Source organism: Vipera ursinii (assembly GCF_947247035.1).
Source record: "Vipera ursinii genome assembly, chromosome: 1".
Taxonomy (NCBI): domain Eukaryota; kingdom Metazoa; phylum Chordata; class Lepidosauria; order Squamata; family Viperidae; genus Vipera; species Vipera ursinii.
Genome location: NC_139512.1, coordinates 91,109,925 through 91,126,928, shown reverse-complemented (window position 1 = coordinate 91,126,928; position 17,004 = coordinate 91,109,925). Strand labels below are relative to the sequence as shown.

At 37.2% G+C, this 17,004-nt stretch overlaps 1 protein-coding gene across 2 annotated transcripts in view; it reads left to right on the top strand.

The window, feature by feature from the left end:
- The first annotated feature begins 241 nt into the window (after window positions 1-241).
- Window positions 242-17,004, top strand: part of LGR4 (leucine rich repeat containing G protein-coupled receptor 4) — an 80,501-nt gene continuing 63,738 nt past the window's right edge. For both annotated transcript variants that reach the window (XM_083349322.1, XM_083349321.1), the window contains exon 1: window positions 242-1,058. In XM_083349322.1, coding sequence (XP_083205448.1) covers window positions 874-1,058 — 185 coding nt within the window. In that variant the 5' untranslated portion in view covers window positions 242-873. The remainder of the gene's footprint in view (window positions 1,059-17,004) is intronic.

Below are 17,004 nucleotides of genomic sequence, written 5' to 3'. Positions count from 1 at the left end.
GTAGCTCCCTTTAACCAATGAAAGGCCATTTCTTTCCTTCTGTTCGGGACTGCCGAAGGTTTGCGGGGTGGAGTGTGTGTGTGTGTGGGGGGGGGGGAAACGTAACAGGCTCGGAGATTTGTATATATTTACTAGGCTGAGGCTCCTCTTCGACCAATAAGAACGAGCAGTCCGATTCTCTCATTAGCATACACACCTCGCTGTTTTGCATATCGCTTCAGCAGGCGCCGGGATTTGGGCGAGTTGAGCACACACGCAGTCGGCGCATTGTGTGCAACCCTAGAAGGCAAAGGAAAGCAAGCGAGAGAGCGAGCGAGCGAGCGGGCGGGCGGGCAGTCCTGGCAAAGCGAAACGGCCGAGCCGAGAAAGAACTAGCGAGCGCATGTGCCGGAATGGCTTGAAGGGTTAATTTCCTAGGAGAAGCGCGCTTTACCTACGGCGGCGTTGCAAAAGGGAGCTGGGGAAAGAACTGTAATGGCAGATTCCAACGGGGCACGTTTTTACCTGCTGCCGTGAGACAGGACCTGACGAGAGTCTGCCGCCTTTCCGTGGGTTTGGAAGGAAGGAAGGAAGGAAGAGGGGGCTGAACCGTCGGCTCTTCGCGTGGCGGGACGGCGCCGAGAGGAAGGGGAAGGGAACGAAGCGGAGGACGCTTGCTCCGGGCCGAGGGTTCGCCGAGAGGTGGGAAAGGAGGGAGGTCTGCGAGCCAGCGGCTCTAGACGAAGGACGCGGAGCAGCCCCAGGGCCCGGGCAGGGCGCGCTCGTACGGCACTTGGCCCCCCCTGTCCCTCGAAGGGACCGTCCCCGGCCGGGCCGGTGCGCGCCAGGGAGTGTTTGGCCGCCGCCAGCGCGGCGACAAGGAAGAGTCTGGCGATGCTCTGCCTGGCTCTGCTCGGTTTCTTCGCCTGGGGCTTCGGCTGCTTGGCTGGGCCCAGCGAAGGAGCTTCCCTTTCTCCGTGCCCGGCTTCCTGTAGCTGCGATGGGGACGGAGGGGTTGACTGCTCCGGGAGAGGGCTCACCGCCGTGCCCGAAGGACTCAGCGCCTTCACCCATTTACTGTAAGTAGGGGAGGGGTGGGGTAAGGGGTACGGGGTGGTGGTGGTGTGTGTGGGGGGTGCCACGCTCGTCTTCACCTTGCCAAACAGGTTGTGTGTGTGTGCTTCCTAATCTGGCCTAAGCGAGGGAGAGAAAGGCGGCTCTCCTGCTCTTTCCAGCTCCTGGCTTGACTTGCAGCAGCCCTCACCTGTGGGGCGCAATCCTCCCCGCCGGCGGGGAAAACGACCGCTTTGCACTCCCCCATTGATTTTGTTGCCATGAACTATAACGCCTTTGAAAGGCTTGTATGTGTTTGCGTGTGTGTGTGTGTGTGTGTGCGCGCGATGCGCATACTGGGCTGTTTTTATTACCCGGCCAGAGGAGTGGATTACTTTTCAGTGATTTGAGAGTAAAAATGTACGCAAGGTGGGTTTTTTTTGTATTTTTGAAAGGTCAGGGGGTGAACCTATCTTCCCTTGTTTTGGAGTAAATCCCTATCTGAATTTAATGGCTGAGTTTAGGAATTCTGTTCGTTGCTCTGTTCGCTACTTTGTTGTTCAAAACGCCAAGGTTGGTCTTTTTGAACTTTTTTCAGTAGGGAAAATGGGAGGACATCTGTGAAGAACTTCGACTGTAAAAGAGAACTGACCGTGGTGATTGGCTAACGTAGGGTTCACGGGTGGAAAATTGCTATATGTATTGTGCATAGCGTTTGTCGTAGCCTTTAGTTCTTAAAAGAACCTTACTTGCATTTCAAAATAAATGTGCCTATGAATTTTTTTTTTTAATCGGCAGACGTTTTCTCACTGTTTTGCCAACTCTTAAATCTATGGGCTTTTCATTTCTCTATTTTTTTCCATTTGGGCTTTTATAATGAATAAAGGTGGGGATGAAAGGGATGACCCCTGTGACATTCCTTGTGGAGAGATGGGATCTTTTGAAAAAGGTAATTTGAGCGAAGGTTGGTGGATCCCAATGATGCTGTCCCAGGAGAGACAGCCTTATTGGAGAGTCTACTCTGAAGAAATACACTGCAAAAAGTGCTGCACACAAGTTCCTGCTTCACAGATGCTTTAGAATCTTAGACATTATCAATTTTTGTGATATTACATATTCCATTTTACATAAATTTTGGATACATTTTTGTAATTTCATACGTAATCACAATTATAGATACCACTTTATAACATAGATATACCGTAGATTGCTTCTTTTGGCTTTCACTCATGTATTTTAGGCAGGTTGTTTTATAATTGTTTTAATTTGCCTTACTTTTTTATTTACTGTCACAAAATAGATTTATAAGTACTCACAAGGTACTGATGGACACATTGTTTGTACTGGTCTAAGACTAATAAACTGCCTGTCTACTATATAAAATAAGTGGAAAATAGTTTACCTAGTAGCTTGGATGAATAATATATTTGGCTGAATATACCAATGCATTCCAGTCCACAAAAAGACTTCATTTTGGTATATATAAGGGTACACAGAGAGAGAGAGAGGGAGAGAGAGAGAAACGATGCCTTTCTATTTGTGCAGAAATGCAGGTGTCAAATCACTTAATCCAGGCAATATTACTTAGGTTTAGTTTGAAAGCAAGTTCAGCAAAATGAAGGAACCAATACAATTAACTCCAGCTTTTCTATTTAACAAAACCATTATAAGGATAAACTACCACAGAATACAATATTAGGTGTGTACTGCATCTAGGATTTCAAGGGTGTGGTAGTGCAAGGTGTGTATGTGGCTTTTTAATCATTCTTAATGCTGAATCAGCAGGCCATAAACGGCTCAAAAATTACCTAAAATTGCTTTTGTTTTAGTATTAGTTATTAGAGCTTACTTGAGAAGCTATAGTTTTAAAGTCAGGTGTGAAATATTCAGGGATTAATGAAGCAAAAATCTTGTTTTGTTGCCAAGACAGATGAAGGAAATATTGTAGAATATTTCAGCTGAAATGTTTGAGAGACAGGACAGGCAGTAAGAAACTATTTTCAAAATAATTATAAGCAATGAGTTGTTGCATAAAGGTCAAGGTAGAAGAATTAATGAGTCAGAGATATGAAACCTAAATGAGGTTTATTAGAATAACATAAAATCAAGATTATGAATGTGAGAGTTCAAACTTGCTTGAGATAAATATGTGGCTCTTAATTGAGAGTATGATATGTTTTATATTTGTAGAGAAGAGGCAGGTGTATAAGTTGAGATGTCTGCTTCCAATGATAGAATTTTAATTTTGTAATTAGCAATTTATTTGCAGTCTTGGAATAAAACATCCATTTTTGAGCAAATTACCAAATACTTAAATAATATCTGTATAAGACTAACATTATTCAAGAACTGTAAATAATTCCCAAAGCTACAGCAACAAAAAATAAAATGCATAATTTAAAAAGAATATCCATTTGAAATTCATGGTGTTTTTTTTTTAAAAAAACTTTGAATACTACACTATATGTCTCTTGGAAGGAAGTTTCTTAAGGGACCAGCCACTGTTGAATATGTTTTATCCCTAGGACCTCCTGTTTTTAGTACCAATCCTAATACAGGAACTTTTAAATATGTGTGCATGTGCAATCCAGCCTACATCTAATCTTATACAGGATCACATAAATAGCAGCATCATTAATCTCATTCGCTCAGGATTTTAAACGGGTGGTATGAAAAACTCACCACTGTTAATTAAAGTTTGCCACAAATGTTTTATAATAGGGCCTATTGGGTGTGCTCTATTTTCTAGGCAGAGTATTAAATTATAAACTGATACTGAGATGCAGTCTCTTATTACTAAGGTAACTTTGGCATTTTAGAATAAAATATATTCTTATATAAAACAAATATAAGCACATCATGTGAACTTTGTAGTGAGTAGAATACGCTTGGTAAAACTGGTTTAAGTGGTGATTTTACTTGTTGGTAATTAGATCATTTTCCTCTAAATTGGGACTATCAGGAGTATTTGTATATTGGGTCATCAGCCTATTGTGAGTTTTGGATCCAAACATTTTCTGGTCGCCACATAAGGGAAAGCTTTTATTGTATACTGGAGAAGACTATAAACCATGACAACAACTTACTGATTTTATAAATCATTTCTTGTTTTTTAGTTGAAGCATAATATATTTGTAAATAACTCCATTACTCAATGGCACCAAAGAATGAGAAGAGCAAACATTCCATTAAAGAGATTTGGTTGTTAAAAGTTTTAATATATATATTTTTACAATGAAATTTAAATAGTTTTTTGTTCTTGTGAGGACATTAACTGGTGGTTTCATGCTATGTATTAATAGGATTTTCACTATGACTTGTTTCTGTACATGGCAAACAATTGTAAACAGTTCATATTTTTAGCAAGGTTATATGCAGGAGGTATTTTTCCTCCAAACATGTATAGGATTGAGGTATAAGTATAGGAGCATGTAGCTTTATGGTAGTATGCTTAAACTTGTCTTGATGTGTTCATTCTTAATATAATGGCTATAGTGAGTTAGTTTGAGAATTAAAATTACATATTTAAAAGGAAAGTAAGTATATTTTCCCCCAAGTATCAGTTGCTTAAAAAGAATGAAATATTTCTGATTTTGTACATTCGTTATTAGAAATAGCATACAAATATTGAAAGAAAAGCATTGCTATTTGTTGTATATTTTCAATAATCTACCAGTCTACTTAACCGCAACTGAGATGCTATAAATGAAATCTGTCAAAACATGATTTGATGATTGTTCTCCCTATGTCATATACTCCCCTGGTTTTTCTATTGTTTTGGGGTTTTTTGTACTTAATAGCCAACAGTGATTGGTGATATTTCAAAACCATAGTTTACAGTGGATTTATAAACTATGATTTGAAAAGACCACTAGGCAGTTTACTATTCTAGAAGTTGTGGCAAGCGGTATTTAGAGAAAACCAAGACATATGAGAGAAAACTATTATGTAGAGGGAAACTGTAAGAGCTTGCAGAACATTCAAACTTCAAATTAAGGTTTAGCAATTTGATCTCCTCCAGATGTTTTCAAGTACCGTCTCCATCAATCCCAACTAGCACGTCCAGTGTTTTGAGGCTTGAAGTCTAAATCATCAAGAAAAAAACATAAAGTTCCAATGCCAGCCTAGCATATGATCTATTTTTGTCTAACATGTTTACTAGGCTTTGAATATGTTCAGTATATTCTAAAGGAGCAACAAACATATACATTGGGAGTATAAATTAGAATATATAGTAGGAAGATTATTGACCACATGGATACTGTTAAATATAATGTAAGATTTGCAAACAGGTAGAAACTAATGCTGGTCTTCCAATGAGTGGGAGCCACAGGGAGAGATTATGCTCAAGTACCAAGTGAAATTAACTACAGAGGACTACAGAATTATCTCGTACTGCTTTTGCTGATAGGAACAATTATGTCTCCATGAGATCAAAATTGGGTTCAATCCACTATCTTATATAGCCGTGGTGGCGAACCTATGGCACGGGTGCCACAGGGGGCACGCAGAGTCTCCATGAGCACACACACCATCACCCCAGTCCTAGGCCTTCAGCTGGGTTTTATAAAACCTTTTCGCTTTAGGCCGCCGCCGCCGTGTACAAAAAAAAAGGTTTAATCAATCAATTTCAACTTCTTGCAGGAAAAAAAAATTCACTATCACTGTTTATATAGTATACAATTTTACTAGCTATTTTCCTCACAGGTATTTATGCTAATCATTTGTATCTCATTGACCTGGTATAATAGCAGTAGAGAACTTTCTGTCCTCCTTTATAAAAGGCTTCCTAACTTGCAGGTAAATAACTCTTTACGAGTCTGATTTATATTTTTTTTATTCCATTGAAAGTTCAGGTACAGATAGTCCTCAACGTACAACCCTTCGTCCAGTGCGCTCCCACAGAGAGGGCCTCCTCAGGGTTCCACCGGTCAGAGAATGTCGACTGGCGACCCCCAGGGGGAGGGCGTTCTCTGTGGGCGCGCCAGACCTTTGGAACCGCTTACCGGTTGAGCTCCGGATGGCTCCCGACCTTCGCTCCTTCTGCCATGAACTAAAAACTTATTTATTTGAACAAGCCGGCCTGGTCTGATGGGTTTGGGGTTTTTAATATTGATTTTAATTAATTTTATTGTATTGGACACAATATTTAATTTTTCTTAACTTTTTTATCTTGTATTTTTAATATATTTATTGCCTTGTACACCACCCTGAGTCCTTTGGGAGAAGGGCGGTATATAAATCAAATTAATAATAATAATAGAGTCCAAAATTTTCATTGCTATGTTGTTAAGTGAGTTTTGCTCCATTGTCACAGTTGTTAAGTGAATAACTGCAGTTAAGTTAGTAACATCGTTAAGTGAGTCAACTTCCCCCTTGACTTTGCTTGTCAGAAGGTCAGAAAAGATTGGATTAATTTGACGCAATCGAGGTTATTAAATCTTGAGGGCCATGATTTGTTGTTTGGCTGGCATGCATATTTGTTGTATGATAAGAAGGTAGGTACCGTGTTTAGGACGCATATTTTAAGACAGGCATTGCTGAGAGTTTGGAAGAAGTATAGACATAAGCTAAGTTGTAAGATACCATTGTGGGCAATTCCAAAACACGCAATAGAAAATATACATGCTGGTTTCAAACACGATGAGACTACCTACAAGGAAATTTTAAGTTTAGAAAGGAATGTTTGGTGTTTGAAATCATATAGCTTCTTGCGAGAAGAGAAGGTTGTACAAACATGGTTTCAATATACTCAGCTACGGGCCAGGTGGAAAGAAGACCAGAAAATTGGATTTGCAACGATTGATGAAAATTTGATAAAGCAAATTAGAAATCAGGGACCTGCACACATTAAACGGATATATCTTGCACTGATTGAGATTGATTCAGAAACAGAGCTTGTTAAGGACTGTATGATAAAATGGGCCCAAAATATCCAGGAAGTTATTACTATGGACATGTGGGAGAAGATTTGGGTGAGGAATGTGAAATTTACTCAAGCTCAAAATTTAAGAGAGAATTTTTATAAGATGTTTTATAGATGGCATTTAGATCCTAAAAAACTTGCAAGTATGTACCCGAATTATCAGCCTAAGTGTTGGAGGTGCGGGGCTGAAGATGCAACATATTTTCACATATGGTGGACATGTAAAAAGGTTAAGGCCTTTTGGATTAAAATCTGGTGGAATATACAGAAGATTTTTAAAAGAAGGATAAAGTTTTGTCCGCAATTTTTTTTGTTGGGAATAATTGTTGATGCTACAGTGGTGGACTCTAAGTTGATGCTGAATTTAATTACGGCAGCAAGACTTTTGATAGGACAATATTGGAAGAAAGAGGAGCTGCCGACCATAGAAGAATGGACTTTAAAGGTTTCCGACCTGGCAGAGATGGCGAAGATATCGGCTTATTTGAAAGATCACTCGCAAGAACGTTATATTATGGAATGGAGAAAGTGGATTGAGTTTATCCAGAATAAGTATAGGGTTAAGAAGTTTTATCTAGCATTTGAATAAGTCTTCTTTCGTGTTTTTTCTTTTCTTTTCCAATTTTCTTTTTTATATATATTTATTAATGTTAAGTTTTGTTTGTTCTTATACAAGTTAGAGGGTGATGGATTTTAGAATTTATGGTTGTTAGTATATGGTTGCTTATGATTGTTTTTATATATATATACCTTGTATTTAGCTCTGGGAAGTCCGGGGGGGGAGGAGGGTGGGGGGGAGGTACGGGGAGGGAAGAGGGAGGGGGGAAGGGGGGAGGCAAGGGAGGGAAGAGGGAGGGGGGAGCTGGGGAGGGGAGGGTCGGGGGGGATGGGGGTTTTTAATGGAAAATTGTATTGTAAAACTTTTCAATAAAAAAAAAAAGAAGGTCAGAAAAGGTGATTACATGACCTGGGACACTGCAACCAACTACATGCCAGTCGCTATTGTCCACATTTTAATCACGTGATCATGGGTATGCTGCGATGATTGCAAGTGTGAAAAACAATCATAAGTTACTTTTTTCAATGCTGTTGCAAGTTTGAACGATCACTAAACAAATGGTTGTAAGTCGAGGGTTACCTGTATTTTAGTATAGTAAATAATGATATAGTGAATTGAAAGAAAAAGGCCTGATAGCAAAAAAAGTAACACTAATAATTAATAGATAAAATTTGATGGCAGGTAGAAAATAATTAAAGGGACGCGGTGGCTCAGTGGGTTAGGACGCTGAGCTTGTCGATCAGAAGGTCGGCAGTTTGGCGGGTCAAATCCCGAGTGCCGCATAACAGAGTGAGCACCTGTTACTCGTCCCAGCTTCTGCCAACCTAGCACTTCGAAAGCATGTAAAAATGTAGGGACCACTACGGTGGGAAGGTAACAGCGTTCTGTGCGCCTTTGGCGTCTAGTCATGCCGGCCACATGACCATGGAGACGTCCTCGGACAAACGCTGGCTCTTCGGCTTTGAAACGGAGATGAGCACCGGCCCCTAGAGTTGGAAACGACTAGCACGCATGTGCAGGGGAACCTTTACCTTTACCTAGAAAACGATATCATAACCACTGGTAAAAAATACTGCAGTCAAAAATGATTTGGCTTGCATAATTCAAGTGCCTAATTGCTGAATATCTGATTTCATGATTGCTTTCTACCAGTATATAAATGTTGTAATAATTATTTTCATTCTCTCATGACAGTTGATGTCTAATATGATAGGCAAACATAGCTCAATATCACAAATTTATTACGGTAGCTTGACATGTTCTGCTGAGTGAATCTCTTTATTTTTAAGCTCAAGAAAATCTTACTATAGGTAATCCTCAAATGATGACCACAGTTGAGCCCAGAATTTCGGTTGCTAAGTGAAACATTTGTTAAGTGAGTTTTGCCCCATTTTACGACTTTTCTTGCCATAGTTGTTAAGTGAATCAGTGCGGTTGGTAAATTAGTAACATGGTTATTAAGTGAAATTGATTTCCCTATTGACTTTGCTTGTCAGAAGGTTACAAAAGAGGACTCCTTGATACCGCAACAGTCATAAATATGAGCCAGTTGCCAAGCATCTGAATTTTGATCATGTGACCATGGGGATACTGCAATGGTTGTAAGTGTGAAAAACGGTCATAAGTCACTTTTTTCAGTGACATTGTGACTTTAAATGGTCACTAAATGAACTGTTGAAAGTCAAGGACTACCTGTGAATGGATACATTAGCCTCTTGTCTTCCAAGAAGAAACCCCCTCTATTTCATCTAACCATCTTATTGGTTTATTTTTCCAGTATGGTGTTTTGGCTAAGGTGTTCAAATTGGATTGGGGATATCTGGCTTCTATTCCCCATCAAACATGGAGGTTCACCCGGCAGTTTTGTGCCATTCCTTCTCTCTTAGCCATAGAGTGAGAAGTGGGGAAAAATTATTGGGGGGGGAGGGGAGATGATTGATAGTAAGCACTAAGTGTTCATGGATCTTGATTGGGAGCTTCCCAGAGTTGATTATAAAACAGGTGGCTGTATAAAGGTTTGGAATAAATAAATAAAATAGATAAATTTAGCTAAATCCCCTCTCACTGTTGGAGAGCCTTTTGATTATAGGTGGATATTTGATCATGGCATAAAGCACTCAAAAAGGCACGGCAGCTTCCATAGGAAGAAAGAGCAATTCATTCCAATATTTACTTATCTGATTTTTAAATTCAGGTGCCCCCTTATAAAAGGGTTTGTTTCACAGTGAAAAAGTAGATTCTTGGAATGTTGTAGAAATCCTGAATGTTTATAGACACTTAAATTACATTCCTGGTTATTGTATAACATAATATAATGCAATTTGGTAAATTCGTGGATGGGGGTAGAGGAAGAAAAATATTAGTTCTAACAAAAGCATTTTCTTGCTAAACCTGGTACTAAGTTGCAGTAATTTAACATTGTTTTCTTTTAAGAGACATGTCAAATGAATGGTTTAGCATGATACAGCTCTACAGAATCGCTTGAATTTATTTATATTGGTTTATTTCTCTCTTTCAGTCTCCTCATCCTATGTATAGTAAAGCCACAATTACTGCGTTCTATTTGGTTTGCTTCTTTCATACCACTTGCCTTCATTTAGCCTCCCTAATTCTTAACTCATAATTTTCTTACAGAAGTGTTTATATTTAAATAGAAACTGGCAATCGCTACTCTCTTTTTTTCTTAAATAGTAGCAGAGAAGCATTAAGACATTTTCATCATTACTGTACCTAATATTATTTGCCAAAAAGGTAATGATTCTGATATTTAGTCACTGTCTATTTAAATATGCTATGGATTTAAATGTGTAAAAGGTTTAATATTATTTATTTGTAAAGAGTAGTTGTAATCCTTCTTTCAGTAAAGTTTGTGCAAGCGTAACTTTGAGTGTACTGTATTTTAAAACACCAAATAAATGCACAACATAATCTTACATGTATCTCATAATAAGTGAGGTAGGATTTAATTCAAAGGGGTTGTACAGCCGTAACTTTAATAGAGTATCTTTTGTCAGGGTTTTTTGTTGTTTCCCATTTAAGTAGAGTGTGTAAAAATAGATTATTTATACTTCAACACATATCTGTTTACACTGATAAAATATTTAAATGTTTTCTGAGAATAGAAGTGAAAGTTCTGCAGATTTTTTTTTATTAAGAATAAGTGATTATGTCTCAACAGGTGGTAGCACTTCGCTGATATTGTCTGGGCATGCAAATTAAACAGGGTCCGATCAGTTAGTTGTCGGAATTTTAAGTGAATTTAAATGTTCTATTATTAAAGATGTTTTTCCAACAATATATAAGGTATTTAAGAAATATTCTGTAATGGTAGTTTTCAACTTATGAGCGCAATTGGGACCAGATTTTTGGTTGTAAGTTGTTAGGTTATAAGTCAAGGAATCCATATGACTTGGCCTGTTTCTATGACATTTAGTGGTGGTCATTAAGTGAATTACAGTGGTCATTAAACAAATCTGTGATTATTAAGTGAATACTGCAGTGGTAACTCTGAACTGAGTCTTCCAAATGTGTGTTTTTTGCCAGAAACCAGCAAAAAATGTTAAAATCATGGTTACTTGACTGTGGGATGTTGCAATCTGTCTTAAAGATGAGCTGATTGTCAAGCAACCAAAATGTGGTCACATGGCTGCAGGGTGTGGTTTTGTGCAAGGCTTTTTACAATGGCCAGAAGTGCTTTAGAGGTCAGGAAGCACCTGTTCCAGGCCTGACATAATTTCAAATGGTTGTTAAGTGACAGGTCATAAGTTGAGGACTACTTCTTTATAGACAAACGTTCATTACAATGGTTAAGTGTTCTGTTTTCAAATAAAAGCTAGATCAGTACAGGTAGTCCTTGATTTATGACTGCAATTGAGATTGGAACTTAAATTGTTAAGTGAGGCAGTGATTGAGTCCTTCCCATTTTTTGCCATGGTTGTTAAATGAATCACATGTTTATTAAGTGAATCCAAATTCACTTTGGTTGTCAGAAGCCAGCTGGGATGGTTGCAAATGGCAATCACAGATGATCCTGGGATGCTAAAACCATTGTAAATACATGCCATTTGCAAGACATCTGAATTTTGATAACATGGCTGAGGGACGCCTTGTCTTAAGTATAAGGACCAGTTACAGTGGTGGGATTCAAATATGTGAGCAACCTGTTCTCTGTGTGGATGTCACTTCCGGAAGTCCATTCTGGGCTTGGGCAACAAAAAATTAGCTACCAGTTCTGCCGAAGTTGTGTGAACTGGCTGAATCCCACCACTGACCAGTTATAATTGTCATTGTTGGTTTGCAATTTCAGTAAACAAATGGTCTGTATTTTATTTGCAAACAAGGACAGTAGCTAATTTATCAGGGTTTGATACTATAGAGATAAGTTTTTATTATGTAAATCAATTAAATGCTTGAGAAAAATCACTTGGTACTTGGTTTTAAACATATTTTTTATTTATTTTTATTTTTATTACATTTATATCCCGCCCTTCTCCGAAGACTCAGGGCGGCTTACAAGCTTAGCAGTAGCCTTCATTCTATGTATATGCCTGCTTATTAGGGCTTTCATACACACCCCAAGCGGCATTATTACAAAGTCAGCTTAATTGCCCCCAACAATCTGGGTCCTCATTTTACCTACCTCGGAAGGATGGAAGGCTGAGTCAACCTTGAGCCTGGTGGGACTCGAACCTGCACTAATTGCAGGCAGCTGGTGTTACTTAAGCAGCAAGGTTTTTCTGGAAAACAACCTTTTTAAAATATTGGGGCTTATGATTCTCATACAAGAGAATTGGAATGGCTTCATAAGTATACAAAAGTGTGCTGACAGAATTATGAAAAGGCATTAGTATTCAGATTGAAGATGTTAGTTTAAAAGCACTAACTTACCAAAGCTTTTTGACACTAATGTTCAGTGCAGTGGTCCTTGACTTACAACAGTTTATTTAGTGACACTCTGAAGTTACAGTGGCATGAAAAAAATTACTTATGGCTATTTTTCACAACTCATAACCGTTACAGCATTCCCATGACTATGTAATCAAAATTCAACTGACATGGCAACTGACTCATATTTAAGATGGTTGCAGTGTCCTCGGGTCATGTGATCAATTTTTGTGACCTTCTGACAAGCAAAATCAATGGTGAAAGCAGATTCACTTAACAACCATGTTGCTAACTTAAAAACTGTTGTGATTCACTTAACAACAGAGTGGATTTGATTTAAATCAGCTCGATTTAAATCATAATTTTTAAAGAGCAGCTGTCATCTCTGTCCCACAGCGGCTCTTCCTCTGACCCGCTGTTGACACAGCGACAGTCCCATCACTTTAATGGGACTGCTGGTGATGCAGCAGTGACACAACAAGGTAAGGGACGTGGCAGGCAGCAGGTGAGTGGACGCCCGCTAACAGGCACTGTCTTGATGTATCTGAAATGACAGGTGCTTTTTAAATGTAAAGACTCATTCTTGCTAATAATCTTTAATATTATTATTTGCAAATAAAATGAAGGTTTCCTATATAGAATAATAAGCTGTCAGTTTAGTAAAACAGTAATATCAGAACCAATTTTGGGTTAATAGGTTAATCACACATAGTTGGAGAACTAGTTAAATTATTTTATTTAATTAAAACATTTAGAGCCTGGTACAGATGCGTTTCTCTTCAAACAATCATACAGTTTGTAGTGTATGCAGATTTGCAAAACAATGGGATAAAGGAATATTCCTGAACTTTGTTTTATGATATTTCTCATGGTTGCTGTGAAATTGTATGAATGCCTCAATGCCATGCATGTTATCTCACTTGCAGAGCTTGGATTCATTGAATGAGTTTACCAAAAATGTAAATACTGCAGAATATACAGCCTCATGTTACATAACTAAGCTCCATTTCATGCTGAATAAACTAAATTATTAATGTATCTTAAATAGAAAACTATATTTAGATTTTTACTCCAAAAGCATTTTATTAAAATAAATTTGATAAAAATAAAAAATCCGATTTAAATGTTAAAAATTCGATTTAAATTCCAATTTAAATTAAAAACATTTTTTTTATTTTTAAAATTCATTGACTATTTTCCAGCCTGCTTAACAATTCTGGCAAGAAAAGTCGTAAAATGGGCTAAAACTGATTTAATAACTGTCTTAGCAGTGAGAATTTTGGCCTCAATTGTGGCTGTAAGTCAGAACTGCCTGTATTTCAAACCAAGCTAAAGTTTCCTTTACCAAGTAATACAGTAAGTACATGCATGTTTCCAGTTTTGTTGCTTGCCTATTTTTGGTCATCCTTGTAGTGCTTATTTTGAGGGGAATATGTTTCTTGCTGAATTCAACAGTATATTGTGTGGTTGAATAGCTCTCTATATGATCTTGTTATTTCTTCTGTCTTGTGAACCGTTGATTGAATACTTTCTTAACAGATGCTTGACAAGCTGGTCAAATAGTTTTATGTATGGGTGTGGAATTTGTCCACAACTTTTTGTGCCATTTTGGAGGTGGTTCAGCAGTTTCCTGGAGTAAATTCTTCAAATTAGAAGTTGGTTGGAGTGTTCCAGATGAAACAGGCCTGTTTTATGGCAGGGCCACCCTTGAATCATTTTAAACTGGTTCCAGTCCAGAAGTTTTATTTTTGGAAAGTACCATATTGCCCCTGCCCTCTCCCAAATAGCATGTTCTGAAGGTATATGGAACATTCCAGCATGGGCATGTCTCTATTTTTGGGTAAGAAAACCAAAACTCTTTATTATGATGTCCCATACCCTCTCTATATCTCTCTTACTGTGTTTTACTTAACATGTCTAAATGTTCGCTTTTTATGCAGATATTCTTAAATAATTGAATGCTTTAAAATTATCAGTTATTAAGTAATTAATAATTAAATGACACTCAGGATGAAGCTAAATTGTCCAAAATAAATTGTTCTGCATTTGTAATCAGATTGAATCTCATCCAAATATTTAAGGCTATTTCTATATTGCGTTTTTACGTTGTTATTGTATAATCTTACAAAAGCATATTCAAATTCTGAATGCGGTTGTGGTGGGAGAAAGGGTGTGAACATGTTTATATCCTCAGAAATGAATATATGAAGTATTAATCGGTTCCCAGTTTTTTAAACAATAACAGTTCCTGAAATAATGAAAGAAAGGAACTGGAGACTGAGATTTTTGCCTGTGCTTAACGCTTCAGAAGTTGTTGAAGCCTACTTCTGCCAGTGCTACATTACTGAAATAAATCAGTGTTTCTCAATCTCAGCAACTTTTAAGGTGTGTGGATTTAATCTCCCAGAATTCCTCAGCTGGGTCCTAGTTGGAGAATTCTGGGAGTTGAAGTATATACATCTTAAAAGTTGCTGAGACTTGAGAAACAGTGCTCTAAATATTCAAAAGAAAAATGAATCAACCACTGTTGATGGCATAATCTATTTAGATGGCTCCAAAGTTTGTGGAATTATTGAATCCATGATTTTTGTCTTGTTAGACTCATATCTACCATCTTGATTTATTTCATTTTTAACCCTTTACTTGTTAGTATGGTGCACAAATTGTGGGAACCCTCTCATACACAGCAAGGCTAAATAAAGGATGATGCTAGAAGATGATAGGCAATCACCACCACCCGAAAATAATTGTTTGTAGCATAACTATCTGCTTGATTTATCAAAGCAAAGAGACAAGACTGAGATGTAAACCTGCAAAGTTTCTGAGAAAGAAGGTTGGAGAGCCTTAGTTTTTATCCTCTGAGCTCAGCCATGTTACTTCTAGTACAGAATGAAAATACTCATGTATTTTAGTTGTTTGTGGTATTCAAAACTAAATAATTGATTTTGTATTCCCTAGGGTCTAATGTACCAGGTTTGGATTGTGATGTCTATTTTAAATTGAAGAGAAAAACACATGTAAATCAGTCTCATTCATGAGTAAAGTGTTTTATTGGTATTATTGCTATTTTATTTATCCTGCTCTAATGGCTAATAAATAAAATCGGTTTCATATAAAACTCCCTCTCTGTGAAACTAAAGGAAGAATTATACCATAAAAACCAGGCAGATGCCTAATTATGGAAAAAATACCAGATAAGATTCCTCCGGAATTAAATGCCTTCCTAAAATTTATCAAAGAAATATACTACATTGCAGAAGTTTTAAACTAGGTTCTGTAGAACTTTTGTTGTCCATATGAATTTTCTGGAATTATGTGAGAGACTAAATCTTCCCCTCCCACCTACCCCCCAAATTGAGCACAGCCAATTTTCTACCACTAAGCCTTTGCCTCTTGGTCAAGGGTTTATAGTTGTAGTTTTTAAACAATCGGTTCTGTGACCTGAAAAGGTTAACATCCCTAAAGGATTTTAAATTTTTTTTACAACTTGTAATTGTATGTGGCTTGTTCATTGTTTTTCTGAAAGTAATACTTTAATTTGTATAGCACTTAGTGTTCAATTCATATGATTTTTGGCAGTTTACAAGTGCCTGAAAGTGTATTCTAGTGTTCCAGCTAAATACCGGTTAGAAGTGTTTTGTGTACCTATAAACATAACAGTTCTCTATACATAGGTACATAAATATAGTAAGAAATAAAAGACATGAAATATCCTTTAATAACACTGTTTTATTATAAAAATGTGTGAAACTGCCTATTAGCTGTATCAAATACAGGTTTTTTTAGAATGATTTAACAAATTTATTAATCATTTTTATGTGGTTTATATTACAGTTCATTAAGTGTATTAGCATCTCACTGAAATAATTAAGATGATCTGTGATGATCTGTGATGTACACAGAACCACTAATTAATAATGTTTTAAATACATTTAAATTCTATAAACTCCATAAAAGAAACATGTAACCAAGCTTGCTTGACCAGTGGTAAGCAGAATACTGAAAATTATAATTCTTCTCTGATAGATGGCACACACTTGGTCTAATTTGGACTCTTATAGGTATAGCTTTTGTTTTTTCCTTTCTTCTTGTTTTCAGTTGTCTAGAAAATGAAAAAAAATATTTTTAAATGAGGCAAAAGAGAGATACTGACAGTTTCTGACTGTAGCTTTTAAATGTTGTATGCTGTCATGTAATATAGCACTTTATAATATAAATTGATTGTACACATATAGATGGGAGCTTTATTTTGCCATGTATTTAAGAAGCAAATTTTTTTAGAAAGGATATGTTTTTAAATAGGTAATGATGCATCAATATTTGCAAAAAAATGTGATGAATTTTTCAGTTTTTAGGTTATGGGAAGGTGCATTTTTTACAATTGTCCTTATAAGTAAAGCCAGGCACCAAAGGCCCTATAAGCAAAAAAAAAAAGCACTCTGTAGGGGTTCCTGTTTAGGCTTTAATCATCTAATTAGGCTAAGGTTACTTAATGTTCATTGTAAACATTTAATGAGTTCTAAGATATACAATGATATTTTATAAGTTATCTCTCTTCTTTCTTTTCCCTGTTTCTTAGTACAGCTTTAACTCTTCTAGCACA